This window comes from Harpia harpyja, chromosome 2, assembly GCF_026419915.1.
Source record: "Harpia harpyja isolate bHarHar1 chromosome 2, bHarHar1 primary haplotype, whole genome shotgun sequence".
Lineage (NCBI taxonomy): Eukaryota > Metazoa > Chordata > Aves > Accipitriformes > Accipitridae > Harpia > Harpia harpyja.
Genome location: NC_068941.1, coordinates 60,446,988 through 60,467,457, shown reverse-complemented (window position 1 = coordinate 60,467,457; position 20,470 = coordinate 60,446,988). Strand labels below are relative to the sequence as shown.

At 36.8% G+C, this 20,470-nt stretch overlaps 1 protein-coding gene across 13 annotated transcripts in view; it reads left to right on the top strand.

Moving 5' to 3' along the window:
* DCUN1D4 (defective in cullin neddylation 1 domain containing 4) overlaps positions 1-20,470 on the top strand; it is a 43,255-nt gene that overhangs the window by 4,719 nt on the left and 18,066 nt on the right. For 3 of the 13 annotated variants that reach the window (XM_052780094.1, XM_052780082.1, XM_052780093.1), the window contains exons 2-5: positions 5,313-5,383; positions 6,313-6,352; positions 12,381-12,410; positions 13,700-13,814. The exons of 1 other annotated variant lie outside the window; for it this stretch is intronic. In XM_052780094.1, the coding sequence (XP_052636054.1) occupies positions 13,744-13,814 (71 nt within the window). In that variant the 5' untranslated portion in view covers positions 5,313-5,383; positions 6,313-6,352; positions 12,381-12,410; positions 13,700-13,743. Of the gene's footprint in view, positions 1-709; positions 3,059-3,578; positions 3,734-5,312; positions 5,384-6,312; positions 6,353-10,135; positions 10,305-12,380; positions 12,411-13,699; positions 13,815-20,470 lie in introns of those variants that run through there. 9 more of the 13 variants (XM_052780083.1, XM_052780088.1, XM_052780085.1 and 6 more) reach the window with 8 other exon arrangements.

Below are 20,470 nucleotides of genomic sequence, written 5' to 3'. Positions count from 1 at the left end.
TTTAGGCTGTTGTGCTTGGAAAATGTACACAAATTTGCAACTGTGGGTTTGGATACCGCTGCTGTCAGCAGTAGCTCTGAGCTTGATGTGTCTCTGTATGCATATATGCAGGAGAAACGTCCTGCAGCACCATGTCTTTAGCTCTAATGGCTAGGTCCTGTTGCTCCTCAAGCTAGGATGGATCATCCCACTTCTCTTTCCATTTAGTTGCATGTCCTTACTGTCCAGGCTGGAATTCACTTGATTTTCCTTACTTTCTGAATCATGCCCTATGTTCAACCCCACCAAATCAAGGGAGACCCTACTTTTCAAACCTGTTCTTCTCTGCCCTCCCCTGCATGCTTGCTCTCGCATTACAGACTGGGAGAGAGGTCTCTTCTGCAGGCTGCCCCTGCTAAAGGGTGTCACTGCCTGTGCAGATTCAGCTACAGACACAGTGGAAATGAATTCTTAATCCTATCTTTGACAGCAATGCAGACTCAGCTCCTAGCTGCTCTGTAGTGCAGTTTGGGAATATCAGTTTTTAGGTGTGTTGTGATGTTTGTGTAAATGAAAATAAAACTGATTGCATGTTTTTCTCTTGTTTTCTGCATTTAGTAATGAATATAGAATTTCTGCTTCCTGAATAGAAGTACTGAAGGCTTTCGCCAAATGTAGGTTTCAGATCTGAACTTCTAAGTTCATTAATCAATATAAATAGTCTTACTGTTAGGATAATTCTGTAAGTAGACTACAGAGCATGGTTCATAGAAGATTAAATGATTCTTTTTTGGATAAGTAAAGTTTATTTAAAACTAATTAAGAAGACATTACTTTGAACTATTATTTCCAGTACTACTACAAGTTTTCTCCAGTTGTATTATTTGAAACCAAGGAAACCAATTAAATAAAAGTAAAAGCATAAACATTCCATTTTAATTTTCAGGAATGAGTCTGCCTAGTATGTGTTTTCTATCTAATTTTTTTCTGAGAACATTACAGAAGATTACCCACGATATTTGTACTGAGTCAGATACATCTTAGCAGTAATAAAAATTATTGCTATGACTACTTCCTTACTTAATTTTTAATACAGAGTTGTATCTATAGCACTTATATGGCATCTCTATCTAGGATAAATATTTTTAGACCTACTGTAACTGTGAGGTTTTGTATAGACTTTCTATTTGCTCAGAAAAATAATCTAGTAGCTTTTAAAGGAAACTTGGAGTCAGCTGCTGATCTGGTTTAGTACTATTGTTAATTTTTTACTAGGTTTTTAGTAGATTGTAGCGCACCCTGTAGCTGTGTTTTGTCCAAGCTTTAAAGTGATAGTTTTGACAGCAGGAACTAAGTTAAAGTTTTCGTTCAGGTGGGTACATGTCTATGTGTGAGTCGGTGCATAGGCAGAAATACTCTTCTCTTTTTTCTTTTTTTTAGGTATTCACTTGTGGTTTCATTTGAATAGTTTGGCAACACATCATTCCCTCCAATAAAAAATTGGACTTGACCTTTAAAGTTTTTTCATTTCAGATAGGAAAGTAGAGTATTGAAGTTCAGTTAACCTGTATCATTTGCTTATAATTGAGGCTTTTGTTTGTTCATTGTGTTTCATATGTTTGTCTTAATGAAGGGGTATAGAATGATTTTTGTCTAGTTTGTTATGGAAGCAAGCCCAGCTAGCTCTTGTTTCTTTTGCCTCTCCGTAACTGTCAGGTCCATAGGGTAAACCTTAATCTATAATATTTTAAAAGTTATTTTTAAACTATTTGCTTTTTACTTTTATATTGTATATGATCATGACTAATTGACTAACCCAGACTTTAACACTTAAGTGTTAATGATAAACTGCAGACAAAGTCTAAATTCCATGGTATTAGGTTGGCTCTGGCATTTTTCTTTTCTTTCCAGATTCTGGATTTGCAATTATTTTACTCAGATTTTTTTTTCTTTAGCTGTTACATTCTGAATTATAGCACAGTATTTAATACCATTTGGAATTTCTGTTGCTTCAATCATTGCTAAAGATAAGCTAACATGTGCATGAAAAATAATGTAATCAACAAAATACATACACTTGTTTGACATGCACCTCTTAAAGTCTTAGCAAACATTCCAGCACATCTCTTTTCAGTATTCACAAAGGCAAGCAGGTTTTCGTCTTCTGATCCCAGGGCAATAAACTGTGTGATACTTTGCTGTAAAATATTTTTTTCTGCGAGAAAAAACCAAAATATTTTCAGACCAGTTCATGTGCTTTGAAACTTGTATTCATGTGAAAAATAACTTCACACTTGATGGCTTTTTTCATGTAAAGCTCTCACAACCAGCTGTTGAGTGTGTAGCTTCATGTGATATATCACTCTTCTCATAGCGGGGCTTGGATGGACGGTTTATGTGACTTAACACCGCTGCTGCCACAAGAGACTATTTTGCTCCCACTTGGGAGGACCTTTCCTGTTTCTTGCTCTAACTCTGCTTCTCTGGTGTTACATCTCCTTGGTGATCCGATTCAGACCACTGAGCTGGCAGGGTTGGTTTGTTTATATTTTTTGCGGATAAGATTCCTGAGGTAGTGGGCTGACCAAGGCGGGGGGTGGGCACACTGGCTGCATAAGCAAGTGTGGAAGTTCGGGAGGTGGAGGGGAGAGAGTGTGTTCCTGAAGCACAGAATTGCAGCCAGCTGTTCAATCGCTTGCTTGTCATGTTGACTATGCCGTTGTCCCTTTACTAATTTTCAAGATGGTGTTACTTGAGCATGGGAGGGTTTTTTTGGATTCTGTTTCTTCAAAAACATTTTTTTTCAAAATATGCCTTTTCAGTGGCATAGGATACTTTGTGTATCTTCCTTGCAATACAGATACAGCAGACACTGGCCAGTTGAGAAGGTGACCTGAGCTGTAGTGCAACTTCCCTAATTCATTGCCTGCTGCTGCTATTTGCTTTTGTAACAGTTACTGTACAAGAAGCCTGTTTTTGCTTTTGGATAATATCCCTACTTTGCAAGCTTTCCCTGTGGAAGAGAGAGAACTTTGGTCTTCTGTATGCATATGGATAAACCAGTTTTTGAGGAACTAAGGTGTGACGCTTGTAGTACAAGACCTGTAAAAAATATATTTGTGTAACCCCTCTAAGTCCACTGTAATTATGTAACCTATTTTTGAAGTAACAGCTTAAAATTGTGAGGATATTTCCAGTGGATGTATGAAACATACTGGTATGAATTATGTGTTTTGAAGTGCCTAGGAATGTTTATTTCAAAGGAGATACCTAATATACATAATCCTAATTTTAAAATATTTTTTCTATTGTTTTTAAAAGTACCACCTAAAATTATTGTTTAATATTAGTTTACAGTAAAGTATTTGCTCAGTGTTCTCAGCTCATTACCTCTAGGTATAACTGGTTTCTCTAAAGACTCGTGTTCTTTGTAGATTTTAGGCTGAGCAACAAGGGAAATTTTAAAATTCATATTCCAGAAAGCTTAGTCTGGTCTGGCAGTTAACAAAATAAATCTTACCTTTTAATCTTGCCCTTCTTAGAAATGGTTTTATGTTCCCCCACCCCCCACCCCCCTTTTTTTAAATTCCTTTGTGTTGAACTGAAGGTTGGCTAAGAAACTCAGGGTTAGTTTTTTGCAGAATGGTTCTGCTTAGTATTGTTTGACTAGCAAAAATGGAACTTTATTGAGCACTTAATGCAGGAAAAAATCTAGCACGCTGTTCAAGCTGTGACATCTTCCTGTCATATCTTGGTAAGAAGATCTGGACTGTCTTTGCCTTCATATAGATAAGTATATCTAAAGTTGGAAAATCCATCTTTGGCACTTCTGACTTACAAAAATTGTATTGCTGTGGTGGTGGTTTGGGGACAACACATTAAGAAATAGGTAGCAATTAGTGAAATGATACTCTTTAGCTAACATAATAAATGAAATGTATGATTCCTAAAGGAATTGTATTTTATTCACCGTGACAAGAGAATTCCATAATGATGTGTGTAACAAATACACTTATAGCAGGCAGTTCCTTCAGATCCACTTTTTAACTTCATAGCAGTGTGGTTCACTGACTTGGGGATCTGACTTGGGGATCTGATATTTAATGACTTTTGTTTATCCTTAGATTCTGGGTCATCTTAACTATATTTTGAGAGCGTTTGTTTGAAATGGTAGGGATGGAAATGTGGGAATGATAGTTTTGACCTTACCTGCATCTTGTATCAGCTACTGGGCAAAGCCAAATTAAATGTCTCACAGTAGAAATTCTTTAATGCATTACCTGGGTGGTGACACTATGCACATACAGCTTTTCATGTATGGAAGAATTTTGCTTGAAATACATTGCTTGTCATATAGTACATGTGTCTGTCTAATTAGAGTGGTTTTGTGCACAAGTTCTAGTGGGGTAGCTAGTTTACTTTTAGTTTAAATGGAAATATTGTATAGTAGTTGGTTCTCTTTGATCCCTGTCAGCTGGTCTGTGTCCAGCTTCTGAGATTCTTGTTGGTTTGCATGCTCTCTGGCTCAGTCACAGTTGATCTTTTTTGTAAATTGCTTATTTTCTAGTTTTGTCCTTGACAATTTTCTAGCAACAATAGGGAATTTAAGAGAATAAAGAAAAATTAGTCTCTCACTTTTTTGCAACTGAAGCAAACTCAAGTGTTTTATTTTTGGAGCATGGAAGGAAACTTAACATCATGCTATGGCTTCTTTCATGAAATGTCAGAATATTTTATTTTCGGTGTTACTGGCTCTGGTCTTAACAGCTGCTGTATTGTGACCTTTGGTTCGTTATACAAAAGTCATGTGTCAACTTTGTAAGTGTATTCCAGTCATTTACTTTTGCAAGGAAGTTAGTATAAAGGCAAGTATGTGTGTATTAATAAAATTATCTTTTTAAAAAACTAGCATTTTTAGTAACGATTTTAGAATGTTACATGGTGCTTAAATTGGTTTTGGAATAGATGGAACAGAAGGACTGCGTAGCATGGAAATCGTAATGATTCCCAATTTAAAGGAAAAAAAGTTGTAAATATTTATTTTTTGATTTTTTTAATATAATTTTGTGTTTAGCTACAGTTAGCTATAGTTCTGTTTTTCTGAGAGTCATCCATGCCTTAAGAAAAATGCATGTGTAGGGTATCTTTTGCACATTTCACTTACCGATTCCCCTTGGTGTTGAAAATGTTGGTGCTGAAAAAGTGTTGAGTTGGCTTTTATTTTATAGTTGTGTGATGATTTTATTAAATGACCAGAACATATGAAGATCTTGGTTGCTACAGCTGGAAACCAGAGAGTTTAAAACTTTTTTTTTTTTCCCCCCCTCCTCTAGATTTTCAACTGAATTCTCACCTATCAACACTGGCAAATATTCACAAGATTTACCACACCCTCAATAGGCTGGTAATGACTTGCCATTTTCTCTCAGCAGAATAGCTAGGGCTTTAGTCCAGCATGTTTCATGATTGAAATCATTAAGTGATTACACGTTTAAAAACTGTCTGCCTTTTTGTATGAGACACTCTTAGGGTTGAATCCGTTAAGAGATAAGCAGTGTTAGTAAAAGGTGAAAGATTATACTCCGGGGGTCAGAGTGGAGTTTGAGCGCTGTTCACTGCTACATTGGATTTAGATGTTGTCTCCATAGAATAAGCTTTCCTAGATATATCAAATAATGGTAATCATAATCGTTATCCAATTTCTTACAGTTCTTGTGGAAAACACATTGAACGAGCAAGCTGTCCTCTTAAAACCATGCAAAGAGTGAAACAAGATTTTTTTTTTGAAGACTGTCCCTGCTTGTTTGCTGTGCATTTACATTTGTTTTATTGCAACCATAGCTGGAAATGCCAATATGGCTTCTGTTTGTAAACTGCAAATTTTGTGGAAGAGACACTGCCTAAAAAAGGGGGTAACTCGTTTCCAAGATTTCAGTTGGTTTTTAATCAGTTTTCTTTAGAACACGTATGTGTGTTTATCCTTAAGCAAAGCCATTTCTGTGGTAAATGGTCAACTCAATCTTTCTAATGCTGCATTTATTAATGGAATTGTTCAATACAACAAGCAAAATTCCCCATCCAATGGATGGTTATTTCCACTCTTGAAACAGTTTGATATGTTTTTGATAAAAAAATTTCAAAAATATTTTTCACATTATTTAAAGATTGTCCTTGAACTTTTTAGATAAATGTGAACTGAAAACACAAAGGCTCTGCAGTCTTAGCTAGATGCTCCTTAAATAATTAATATTAATATAAAATAAAGGTTAAAAACATTACTGAACAATGAAGATCACCATCTTGTTTAACTGTATCATTCCTACTCTCTTGCAGAATCTGACAGAGGACGTTGGTCAAGACGATCACCAGACAGGTATTTAATAGGGATGTAGCGGAAATACATTGAAACAATTTAAACATACTTCATCAAAGAAGTCTCTCTAACATCACTGAAAATTGAATTTTAGAAAACTAAAGGAGTTTTAGAAAACAAGTGCCAGGATTTTTAAAAGTTTTCTTCAAAATAGATGTTCATGCTTTTAATTTATCCAGTTGTGAAGGACTCGCACAGGTTTCAGCAGTATTTGTCATTTTACTATTTCTTGGTGTAAGTACTTTAGAAGACTTCATGAAAAAATTCTCTCACTCCTTGGACTCAACCCATTAGACTAGCAGAATATCCATGTTCTTACAGTGTTTTGACTCTTGAAAGAGCACTTGTGAGAACAGAGCAGAAGCAAGACCTCTTGTGGCTATTGTGATGCCTGTGACCGAGTTTAAATGCTGTGCTCCAAACAACCCAGTTTTCCTCTTGAGTGGTTTTGCTGCAGGTTGTTCCTGTTTCTTGTGCAGATTTTCAGTCAATGTCTAAGGGCTATTTGTTAGTCCAAATCTGTTTTCTGTTCAATAAAATGTCATCGTTTTTCGAGGCCTTCATCTCGGGTGCCTAGTACTAGCGTGCTGCCATTCTTGATTCATCAGCATTTGTGCTTTGTGACTTGATATCTTGCAACATTTGTTACCTCCTTTTGTGCTTGTTATTTATGAGCTGGCGTCTTCCTTGATTTCTTTTTCTTCCTTCCTTTCTGTGTTTCAGGCATGATACCTAAGGAGGAAGGAAAATAACTTACTGGCTTCAAGCCCTGAGCACTCAGCAGAACTGTTCTTTAAAACTGACCATATCTGTCCTACCATCTGTCTCAAAGTTTTTCTCTATCCTGAGGTGCTGGCTATGTTTGCTGATGTTACCTTGAGCGCTTAAGAAAGTAGAGAGAGCTGTCAGCTCCTCCTGGAGATTTCTGGGACACACAAATCTAGCACACTCTTAGCCTAGAGCAATGAGAAGAGAGGCATAGGACTGCATTGTTTGGGATCGGACAGAGCTCACTTAGGGCTTATGTACCCTCCTCCGTACTGTGACAGGTGATGTTTTATAGTTGAAGTATCTTACCCTAGCCACAAAAGGCTTCTATCAAATATTTACCTTCAGTGCGGTTAGTGATTTGATACTTGAAGTTAGCTGATCATGTAAATGAAAAACCTGTGCAAAAGAGGTTGAGGCAGGTAGTTCAAGACAAGAGGTTTTATTGTCTGTATGTTAGAACTGATGTCCTCTCCCATCTCCTGATGGAGAGTTGAAATTTTCCCCTTTGTGATGCAGGTGCTCAAACTAAACAGAGATACATACTGATTTAATGTATGAAAATACATTCCATAATCTTTGTGTACTTTTGATCACAAAAAGGCTGTCGTGAAGCACTGAGGTAGTCCCCTTCTGTCACTAATCAATCAATAAGACTCGGTATGCCAAAGGTATTTTGAATTTGTCTTATCTCTTGCCTAGGACTTCTATCATATAGGTCAGTGTAAGAAATCAGCCTCAGAGCTCTCATTATCTCTATTGGAAGGTGTTTGAGCATGTTACTGGTTTTGGTGAACTGCTTTATACTGACACTCATGGTTATCCTATTGCCTGCGTTGTGTTGTTTGAATTAAGCTGTTTCAAAAGCTTAAACATGCCCATTGATGAGTTTGGGCACAGAATCCCAGTAAAGAGTGTAATTTTTTACAATAGTTGTAGAAGAACCTTTCAAACCAGGAACAGGTATTAAATGAGAACTGAAAGTAGAGGTTGATACTGGCAGGCTCCTCATCTTCAGATTTTGTTCCAGTATTTCTTATACTTCTGCCCTTTATGTCTCCTTGTAGAAAAAGGTGAAGCCCCGATGTTTGCATAACTTCCAGGTGAATTCAGTCAAAATGTGTGCTTGGTTTTCCTCATATGAGGACAAATACACATGCATGGAGCTATTTTGGCCATTGTGAATATAGTACAGTGAAGTCTCCAGTGTCCATTTTGTTTGGGACTTGACACTTCTGAAACATCTTACTGGAGAGCCTTATGTAAATCTAAAAAGAATTGCTTTGCAATTGTTGATTTCGATGTGCCTAAATTTTTGGAACTTCTATTTTCCAGTATTACTGACTGCATAGTAAGACGTGTCAAGACCTATTAATTTTGTTATGCAATTTATAGAACTGCATAGATGCTGTGAATTTGAGATTTATATCCAGAACTCATCTGAAAGTCATGTTAATAACTCTGTTGCAAAAGATTCTTTGAGTGTTGCCAATCTCATCTAAAGGTGATTTTTTTTTTTTGGTTTTGAGATTTTTTTTTTTTCTTTACACTGAATCTTCTGATGCAAGCTTATCCTTATAGATTACTATTCATTTTCTGATACAACTGTCCTGGTTAATGTTGTTATATTGTGGACCCTGCTTTTGGCATGACTTAATAAATGCATATCTAAATTTGGTTGAGAATTCTAAAAGCTATTTAAAAAACCTGAATATTTCAATTTTAGGTTAATATTTATAATGAGCTTTTAATGCATATGACGTTTATTTCAAAACAGTTGTTTCTGAGCTAACAATAAATGTACTGGACATCTAAATTATTTTAAGTAAATTATATCTTTTCTAAGTATTAGCCAGATTTCTTTTCAGGAACCAGATCTTAAATATCTAGGAGCTAGAGGGTGACAGTTTCAAAATTCCTTCAGTGATTGGGGAGCTAAGATGGACCTCGCTTCAAAATTCCAGTCACCTATAATGATTACAGTCTCATAAAATGTGTTAGCATTCAGTGTGCATATATATCTGAAAAATAAGGTAGGCTGTATATGTGTCATGGGCCTTTGGCTTTTCAGCTGTTTGTAGGGGTAAGAAAAGCAGGCATTCAGATTCTGTAAACAATTTCTTTTTCTTCTAGTATGTATATGCATTAACTTGGAAAACTCTCTAGAATTTGAAATAATAGTTGTTTTTATGTCATAACTACAAATCTAGCAACTTGTTAATAGCTTAAAGTCATGATTTGGTTGTTAAATTGTGACTTATTTACCTATCCAGACTAAAATATCTTCAAAAATAAAAGTACACTTCCTGTTGTCACCTGGCTTGTTTAAAAGAACGAGGTAGTGTCTTCAACAAAAACAAAGCTTCATTGCTGTTCTTGAAGCTTGTAGGGGGAAAAAAATTGCTTTTGCCTCTATTATTTTTTTTGTTGTTTTAGAGAAGAAAACCCTCTTGAGTCCAAAGCACTTCTGTAGTGTGGAATTCAAGACAGAGAAGATGATTTTTCCTTTTACAACAAGATCGCAAACTGTTTGATGTTTTGATGAGTATCTTGGTTTTCTCATCTTGTATCTGAAAAATTATGATTGTTAACTGTGCTTGTGGTGGTCTTGTTGCATCATTAAGCAAGCAGCTATATCTTTCCAATTGCTTCAGCATTCACAGTTTCTAATTATTTTTCCTTTGAAACATCCCTCTACCTAAGCATTAGAAGAGCAGGATTATTCACAGGCATTATCTAGAGAGACGGTGAAAATTACATGTCTGTAAATCACTTCTGTAGAGACACAGCTTGTAGAATTCTTATTTATTGACCTCTTGTTTTTTCTTTTTTGTTTGTTCTGGTTTTGTTCCTATTCTAGGAGTGTCCCTCTCTTGTGATTATCTTGCATATTGTTTTAAATTTCTTAGGGTGAATTTTAGCTCTTGAGTTGATATTTCCCTTTGGTAGCTTTGTCTCCTGCAAATTCGGAAGTACTGAATAGAACGTTTGGCAAACAACATTTATACTCGGCAGGCTTTTGGCTGATGGTGGCCTATTCAGCAGCCATTTGGAGGCTCTACCTTGCAAATGCTAGCTTCAAGTGTCAAAAAAACAGTGAGAACTAGGAAGGTTCTGCCAATCTTGAGTTGAGACCCAGGAGTAAGAAACTTTGAAGATAATCACATCAGAGAAGCTGCACTCGGTAAGTAAAGTTCCTGTTAAACTTTGCATGAAGTCAGAGGGAGCTGCATGTTCGTTTGCAGATGATCAGACCTTTGAGAAGTGAAATTAGTTGTGAAAGGCTAGACCTAGAAATTACATTTAGAATTAGAAAGCTCTGTGTAGGAAAGGTTAATATTGATGCTACTTGGTGAGCTATACTGTAAAATAAGAAATTGCAAGAATTTAAACAAAAAACCCCAAACTCTGATAGGTTGTAGCTTTAGATGGAAATAAAAGATAGAAATATTCTGTTGGTTTAACTTTCAGAATTTGTTACAGAGAAATTATAACTGCCCTTCAAATTCAATATACTGAGTCCATTAACAAAAGGAAATACTTTTAAAGTAACGTTCCTATACTGTGTTTAGAGTTTAGAGATCAACAGTTAAAACATAGTGAAGACTTGGTCCAGGCCTCAGTTATTAAGATGTTAAATGTCTGAAAGCATGTACAATATGTTTGTCCAGCTGGTGTCTCTGTGTGTGTGTTTGTGCGCGAAGGTGGTATATATGTGCATTTAATAGCCACTTAACAATTTGTGAGCTATCTCTTTTCTTCCCTTTTCTGTCAGTTTGAGAGCTGCAACTAGATACATTCAAACCAAGAAAGGGTACAAGTTTTGCGTATAAGTTATTGGAGAAATTGGGTTATGGTGAATTCTATTATAATTTTAAGCCTTTAAAACAAGTTCAGCGATCTTCCTAAAAACGTCCTATCATTTAATGAGGAAAAGACTTAAAGCAGGAATTCTTGGGTTGAATTTTTTGGTTTGTATGGGGTTGCAGATCTGACAAAATTATTTTCCTGTTCTATAACTGTTTTATTTTTACTTTTATTTATTTTATTTTCATCTTTTGCTATGCTTCTCTTTTCACAGAGGCCTTGCATATTTATTTTCCCAATCAAATAACTAGTAAACTGGACAAACCCTGGTGGGGGGAGGGTGGGTTGGTGGGTTTTCTTTCATTTTACCAGCATCCAATGCCTGTGGCCATCATAAATAGATTTTTTTTTTTTTTAATAGAAAGGCATTTAAAAATAATCAAATTGTTCTCAAAGGAATAAGATAGCTACAGGTTGTACTCAAGTACATACATATTTTCCAAAACAAGGCATTCATTAGGACACGTTTTCATTTGTTAAGTTTAGCGTGTGTCTGAGTCTGCTGGCTGTCTCTAGCCATCTGTGAAGTTCTGCTGTCATCTTAAGTGTTTTTAGTTTGTGTAGGTTTTCAAAAAATACCGGCAGAGTCTTTAGAAATTTGATCTAAAAAGCCATAAAGCATCACACTTCCAATAACTTACCGGAATACAATTTTGCAGTATCATTAATTTGCAGGATGGAACAAATAACATTGAGCAGGTCAGGTTCCTTAGTTTCTTTAATCTGGTTAGTTAAATGCATCGGGCGTACTGTGAGTTTTTGATGGTCTCTGGCTTACCTGTTTCAAATATATCTGATATTGGTGAGAAGGTAAATAATATTATTGTTAATTTCCTTTTGTAACATATTCTGGACAGTGCTTCTAGAAGTATATTCTTCTGACACAACCATTATGATTCTTTCATGTGATAGTAGTTTATGGAGTATGCTTGAAGTTTTTTGATAACTAGTTAAATTATAATTTGAATTTACAATACTTTTAAAACTTTCTTTCTAAAAGATAGTGTGGGTATGGCCATACTTTCCTGGGAGGATACTGGCATGGGGGAGCTTCAGGGTAAAAAAAAAAAAACCAAAACCAAAAAAACCACAGAATATATAGGAAGAATTTTTGAACTGTAAAGAGTATTTCTTGAACTAGGGAGATAATTTTCTTCTTAATAGAAATGAATATAAAGGTAAGACCAAAGAAGGCATACTAAGTGCAAAAGCTTTTTTAGTTGAAACCAAATTAGTTCATCTTGATGTAAAAACTGGTTTGAACATCTTGCCTAATACTAGATTAATCCATAGTTTCATATGCATAATAGTTTCAGTGCATGTTTAAAATAAAGTACATGTAGCAAAGCCTGTGAGGCTGTAAGGTTCCTTACATATGTTTCTCCTATAACAGGAGAGAGACTTTCAAAGATACGAAGAATAGGTAAGCAAAAGATTGCTGTTAGTATTTGTTGGGAATTGGGCCTCTATGATTTCAGTCTGCTCCCTTGGTGTCAAAAAGTAGTCGGAAGTTTCATTGCTTGCTTCTGTGCTGTGATTTAAAAGAAAAGATTTTGTGGGCATCTTAATAAAGCATAGCTAAACTTGGATGCTGTTGAAGCTAAGAGAAAGTAGCTTAGGCATGCTGGAGTTCATATTTTCTTGCAAGTTTCCTTGGCATCGCTTTGCGGCTGGATTTTTGTACCTCACGTCTCTCTTCCTTTCCTTTTAAATTTCTCTGCATAACACTTAGAGCTTTGATAGCTCTTTGAGCTGCTCTTACACACACCTTTCTCAGATACCAGTGTGGTCTTCAGTATATGAAAGTAGGACAAAATTTTGCCTGGAGTGTTAGCCTACTGTTTTCATGAGACAGCAAAGGTAATTTAATGACTTGCTGTGGTCAAAAGGGCTGGTCCTGTGCTCTTTCTTGTGCTAATATACAGAAAGTTGTTATTCTTTTTTGCTTGGGTTAATTATCTACAGGTTTGGTGAGCTGGATTGGCACACTGAAGAGTCACCAGAGACATAGGAGTATGTAGTTGAGAGAAGGGGAGGGAAAGACTGCCACTTGATTTGCATCAGTGTCTTGAATTGGCTGTTTCCTACTTGGGGACCTTCATTCTTTGAGAACTGTCCAGTTCAAATGATACAGCCAGCCACTTATTTTTTCCCCTAGTGGTTGCTGAATGTCTCTTCCCCACCCCACTGCCCTCCCACACACACACCAAAAAAAAAAGGAAAGAAAAGAAACAAAAAAATCTTTCCTACCCCTTGCTCTCTGTATCACAAAAAACTTGGGGCTTAAAAATAAAAAGGTTCTGTTTTCTAGAGGTAGGTGCTCTAGTTTTTGAGTCGCATCTGTATTTCCTACAGTAATGAATGACTCTTAGAAGTTCTGATTTGAATAAATGACTAAAAATAAGGTTGCCTTTTTGAGGACTTAAAATACTTAGGGTAGTCTCAGTTCTTGCCTTTTGTTAGACCGAAGTAGCACTAGCACTGCTGTATGTTTTGGTATAGTATTTTTGGCCTTAACTGAAATCTGGTCATAGAACACCATGTAAAAGTGAGATGGATTTTGCTATTGAAGAGAGACATTTCTTTTGTAATCTTTAAATCCACTAACCTCCTCCCTTCCCTTCCCTTTGTAATATGCCTATTAGTAGACACAGTTTAACTGGTCTGCAACAGTTTCATTTCTTGTACTGGTGTTTTTAATTCCCTCTGTAGGAAGTCTCCGGTCTTGCAGTTCATCAGACTGCTTTAGTAAAGTGATGCCTCCAAGGAAAAAGAGGAGACCTGCAGCAGGAGATGATTTATCTGCTAAGAAAAGTAGACATGATGGGTATGTCATCTTACCATGAGCTAAGACTGATGGAATATCTAAAGTTCAACAGCTGATATGATCATGTTTTTAAATACTAATGGAAATGGTATTCAAATTTGCTTGGTTTCTTGATGTGGAACCATAGCCTGTGATTGAATGGTGGGATATTAATAAGCACATCTAGGTTCAGTTTCCATCTCGCCTTTTTGGAGTTGTACAAGAAGCTTGTAGGGAACTTCTTGCTCTATTTTGCCAGCTGTCAAAATAGACATACTTGTTTGTTCAAAAACAACTTCTAAGAGATGCAATATCTTCCTGTATACATGCATAAGATCTGTATTGGGCATTCTCAATCTACAGCCTGTCAGAAAAGCGGCTGTAGTTGTAGCCCACTCAGCTCTTACCTGAAGTCCTGCTAGTCTCTCCCTGTCATGTAGTGATTTGATGCTGATCATGTAAGGGAAAGGTGAAGATTGCCCAGGCAAGGTGATAGCCAGTGGTGGAGTGGTGATTGAGGTGGTGCTGCTCAGCTTCCCTCTGGGCAACAGAAGCACAAGTGGGTTATAACTGTGTGCACGAGCAGTGTATTCTTTTGGCATAGGTGCTGCATAGCTGAGACTTCTGCAAGTGTTGGATTTTCAGTGTGTGTATGTTCAGTCAGCCTCAGTCATTCAGAAGCCATTGAATGTGCTTCTTTTGTGCAAGATAGTCACTATTTATGTGCAGTGAATTCAGAACTTAGAATCATAGAATCATTTAGGTTGGAAAAGACCTTCAAGATCATCAAGTCCAACCATTAACCATGCCTCCTAAACCATGCCCTGGAGTACCCTGTCCACTCACTTTTTGAATACCTCCAGGGATGGTGACTCAACCACTTCCCTGGGCAGCCCATTCCAATGTTTGACAACCCTCTCAGTAAAAAATTTTTTCCTAATATCTAACCTAAATCTCCCTTGCCTCAACTTGAGGCCATTTCCTCTTGTCCTATCTCCAGCCAGCTGACAGAAGAGACCAACACCCACCTCACTACAACCCCCCTTCAGGTAGTTGTAGAGAGCGATAAGGTCTCCCCTCAGCCTCCTCTTTTCTAGACTGAACAACCCCAGATCCCTCAGCCACTCCTCATAAGACTTGTGCTCAAGGCCCCTCACCAACTTGGTTGCCCTTCTCTGGACACGCTCAAGCAGCTCAATGTCTTTCCTGTAGGGAGTACAGGACTGTACACTGCTGCATGATAGGTGCAGGACTGTCCTGACATTGAAAAGTGACGTATACAGCCAGAAAGTTTGGTTGCCACTGCGTCAGTCAGTAGAATTTGAGCTCTGTTACATTCATGTATTACTGGTGACTCAGAAAACACATGCTTCCATAACAAGTATCTTTAGGAAGGTAAAAAGATGCATTTCTCTCCTAACTGTCAGCCTGAAATCAGGCTGGGTGCTTTCCCTTTTATTCTCTAGCATGAGTCAGAAAAATGCTGGTAGCCAAATTAAGCCTCTGGTTATGCCTCTCTAACTCCATTGTGTTTAATAGGGTTGCACAACTGTAGCTGCACTGGAATTTATTGAATGATCTGTTGATGCGGAAGAAAAAAGAAGATTTCAACTCTCCCTTTCATTGCTTTGCATACATAACACTTTCAAGAACAAAAAAGCAGTACATGTTCTTAATATTTTTTTTACTGCTTTTTAGAAATAATAAAATATAAAAGCTAAATAGTTGATAGAGGACATTACAGCTTATTCAAAGATATGCATACAGTATGGAAGTGAAACGAGGACAGAATGTTTCTAGAATCGAAGTAGAGCGGTTCACGAAATTTAACTCCACCTTCCTTTGCCAAGACACTGATGGTAAAACAAAACAACCCAAACCCCCTAGAAAGTAAGGTTGTCTGCAAGGAAGAGATACTGATTTATGTAATTCAAGAAATTTATGAGAAACTGATTTCTTACTCTATCAGTAGTGTGTATATATATAACAACAACAACATAATAATCATTAGGAGCTTTTTGAAAGCACACTTTGAAGGATTTTTTTTTTTTTTTTATATATCTGCCTTTCAGTTTATAACTAATGGATCTAGTTGTCATTCTACTGCTATGTAAGGCTTTATTAAAAGGAAGACCTCAGCCTGCTTTTAGAAGTGGAGGTGAAACCAGATCTGCCAGTCATGGGCCACAGGGGAATATCCTTCTCTGATGTGGTTCTAATTTTTATCTGTCTTCCTTCTAAAGGTTTTTGGGCTTTCTCTGCTTCCCAGTGTATAAGTTTCTTTTGTTTTGGTCTTCAAGAAAACAGGTTTTTATTTCAGCATGGCTGGCAATATGAAATCATTTGCTGAACGTTCAGCGCAGTCTTGGAGCTTTATTTTCTTTCAAAGAAGGATTTCTTCAGATTTGGCTTATGCCCCTGTAACCTTCTGTGAACAAGTTATACAAAAAGCAAGCTGTCTGCTACTTCCATGGTTGTTTGTCAGGCAGAGCTCATGCCTGTCATGTTTGGTCTTCGGAGGTCAGACATCTCAGTTTGTCAAGCAGAAATCAATCTGAAATCAGGAACCTTTACAGCGGTGTGCTGTAGCAGACCTAGTTATTTGCAAAGCTGTTTCCTCTTACGTAGTATGCAGAGAATGCTGTGTATAATAAAAACAGTATGGATAGTGCAATGCCAGTTTATGGAATAAGGGGCTTCTAAGCCCAGTTCTTCATCATTGTTTCTGTTTTAGAGGCAGACTTCCTAGAAGCTGCATACTAGTAACTCAGGATAAGCCTTCAAGGGACATTAGCCTGTATGGATTCTGTATTAAGCAAAAATGGTAGTCTGTGTCTGTTCTTGAATGTCTGCTTGCAATGAAAAAATACAATGTGTGCTCTCCAGAAGAGACTGCATTTCCTAACAGAGATGATTTGTCACTTCAAATGCTTATGGAATGATGTAAGGTTTTTTTATGTTTCTCAGTTACAGTGGCAAACTTATAGGGGCAACATTAGCAAATAAATCCAGTAATTGTGAGTCTCCTGTTTGTTTTCAGTGCAAAAATGATAGGTAGTAGTCTGAAGATTATCAAAGGAGTGTCATCATTAGTGGTGTTATCACACCTGAGACCAAATATTGATGATTCCTCCTGGTTTGTCCCTACAAAGGAGATTTATTTTTTTAATCCTTACATGGATAGTTTTGTTGAGCGATATTTTCAGTCTTCGCTATTTGTGGTGTGTTCCAGTAATCTCTTCAACTACGATAGTAATATTTTTGAGATACGTATTCCTTCCAGAAAGTTTATTTCAGCAGGGCTCTGTGCTAAAATAGAAGATGATTTCTAAAGGCTCTTAAACTCATAAACTTAAATACATCTGATACCAGGGAGCTTGTAATAGCCTTCACCCTCAGTTCCAGGCTGTTAAGGATACAGCCTCATCTTGGAAGGATTAGTGGAATAATGACACTGGCTATTGAGGAAAAAAAATTATAGGAACAAATCTAGTTGTTAGTGAAGTTGTTTGGAAATGCTGATCTCATGCATAGACTGATTATGGAAAACTAAGATTCCAAACATGTTCTTTAGCATCCCACCCTTATATAATAAGAGCTTGAATTCTGTTAATTAACGTTCATAACATCACCTTGAACCATGAATGCAGTGTTTCAGTGGGAGGGAATTTTTATACCAGATGATGTGTAATGAAAAGAACTTGGTGTATTCATTTCTGGATCACAGTAAGATTTATCTTGTCTTAAAGAATAGCTATTGGAAGTAAACAGTTTAGCATACACTTGCCAGAACATAATGACTTGAAGAGTTGGTTTGTATTTTCCTCTCACTATCACAGTCTTGACTGTATTGTACTTAAAACTCTTATGGTATAAGGTATTCTCAAACTGGAGATAAAAATATGTTTTCTGTACATTGCTCTTCCATCCCTGTCTTAAGGCTCTTAGGAAAGGTAAAGCAAGTTTCACGTAAAGATACTTGCTAGGTAAGAATATAGTCCACACTGTGCAATATCTGATGCTGTGTATCTGTTACACAGTCTCTAGCCAAATACTGGCTTTTTCTGTAGGGGAAAATGAGCTGTATAACCTAATGTCTTCTCTTCTTTCTGATAGTCTCATTTAAAAAATAATTCTACTCCTTATTCCAGAATCAGGCTGAGAACAAAAATCTTACAGTAATGGATATTTGGACCTTAGAAGGATGAAAACTAGGAATATTTATCTGCTTCCCTGAAAATTATGTTTTCAAGCAATTAGATCTAGAGTCTAATTTATTCTGGATGTGTGTATGGACCACATAAGGGCTTGTTAACATGAAAAATAGGGTTTCTTTATTGAGTAATAAGCTCCATCCTCTGTGGTAGAAAAACATAAGTTTTGAAAACACAGTCAACACACTATTATTAACATGGGAAAGTAAAATGGGATTGTACTAACCTTGGAAGTTTTCAAAACCTTTAGTGTTGAGAGGTTTTTTTTTGTTTTGTTGTCGTTTACCAACTGGTTTGGTCCTGCCCCATGCAAACAGCCTGCGTTACCAACTGTCAGAGATGTCTAGACCTTATTCCTTGAAGTAGAGGTTTTCAAGTACGCACAGGTATAATTTTCCCTTTTTATACACCTTTTCAGTGAACTTAACTTAATAGTTCTGAAGAATCTTAAACTGGACATGTGACTATCAGCATGTATGCTGTTATACATACTGCTCCTTAAGTAAGCCTGATGAAGTTCAAAGCATTAATTTAAAAGTTTAGAGATGATTGTAAGCCTTTAAATAGGGAAAGATAAGACATATTCATTCATAAAACATACCAGTCAAGTAGGTTTGTCCTGAGGGTTGCTTTAGGCAGTCTGTCATGCTTTGCAAATTGTAAAACATCTCTCCCCTCCCCCGCCCCTTGTTTCTACAGTATTTATGAAACTATTGCTAAAATCATAATTGTGAATGAATAGGTAAGGCTTTATAAAAATACTTTCATTGTGCTCTACTGATGAAAATTCTCAGCCAAAATTTTAGATTAATAAATTAGAATTAATTGAAGTAGTAGGGGGCATCTTCTTCAATCAAAAGTTTGCATCTTTCAAAATATAAATAATCTGAAAGCAATTAGTTACTCAGTTTGAAGCTCAAAGAAAATGGGGTAAAGGTTTTGAATAAGTTCTGGTTGCATAGAAACAAAGCTACTGTTGGTAAATTTCTTGATGTTTTCATTAGTACACACTGACCATCTGAAATCAGCAGGCTGTAGATCTTCATGAGGGGTTAACTTTTGACTTACCGTAATAATAAACTGTACCTTTTTTCTCTTTCTCCCCACTGTCTTTCTCCCGCCCCCCCCCCCGCCCGCCCCCCCCCCCCCCCCGTCTTTCTCCTCATCCCCCCCCTTTTTCTCCCTTGGTGCTGTGGTAGGTGGAGCTCTAACAAATTCCAGTACATTTGAAGCATGCTCAGAGCAGGAGTAGATATCTAGCTTTGAAGAGTGCAGTAAATTGAAGGGAATTACCCTGATCTTGTTCTTTTTGCTGGCAGCGACCGCATACTCTTAGGATGACTTGCCTAGCCACCCCATAATAGATGGATGGAATTTTCCTGCTTTTGCTTTCCCACCAAATCAGTTAATGAATGGAGAAAAATAATCTGAAAAAGATATGGATGATAGTGTATTTAAAGAAATGTGAAAGGCCTAGACACTCAGTTTTTTTTAATTAAGTTTGTTTACATCTATCTGTAGCACTTCCGATTATAAACTACATTGTCTCATATTTATTGCAGGGATATTACAATTCCCTAGCTCATAAGAATATTTCAAAGATAAGTTTAAAAATGGATGTTATGAGTCAGCTATTAGGTCATGATGGAGATGTGAGCATTTCTGAGAAAATAACTTCATTTACATGTGGTTAAGTAGTTGATAATCACTTTTATAAAATTTAGGCAGGTTAATCTCATGTTGCTTTTTCCCTGCCCTGTCCCACATTCTTTCCTCTCTCTAGTTAAAATGGCTGTTAGAGAGAGATAATAAAAAAGAAAAAGCTAAATGCTCCTTAAGGGGATATTGGTTATAATATAAAGAAACATTTTTTGAAGGCCACTGTCACTGTCCTGACACTGACAGTGTCATGTTACACTAATAAAAACTATTATTTTTTAATTGAAGATTTTTCTGAGTCATTGTACTTGCACGTGGTCTCATGTCAGAGACAAATATATACTCTTTGCCCATAGGTAATTTTTTTTTTTCCTTGCTGTTCCTGATGCGCAGCATGTCAGGGTTCAGAAATGAAAGGGTAATTCTAAATGCAAAGGCTTGCAAAGGCTCAGAGTTTGCTGTTGTCCAGTAGTGATAGGTATAGCAGACACTCTGGGGAAAAAGTTCTGCATGCACCTTTCTAGCACTGGCGATGAAGAAAACACCCTTTAGCAATCCTGTTCCAGTGTGATCATTCTCTGATAGTGGTACAAATTCTGGTACAAAAAGTACCAGGTATACTCATTGGCCCTTCCTTTATGGAATGTGTCTGTGGGGTTTTTACTTTTTGGTTTTTTCCCTTTCAATGTTTTTTTTTCTCCTCTAGGCTCTGAGCAGTATGTTCTTTCACTTCTGGTGTATGATTGAAACTCTGCAGGTTCCTCTTATGGACCATCAATGCGTAAGCAAATTGCCAAACTGTAA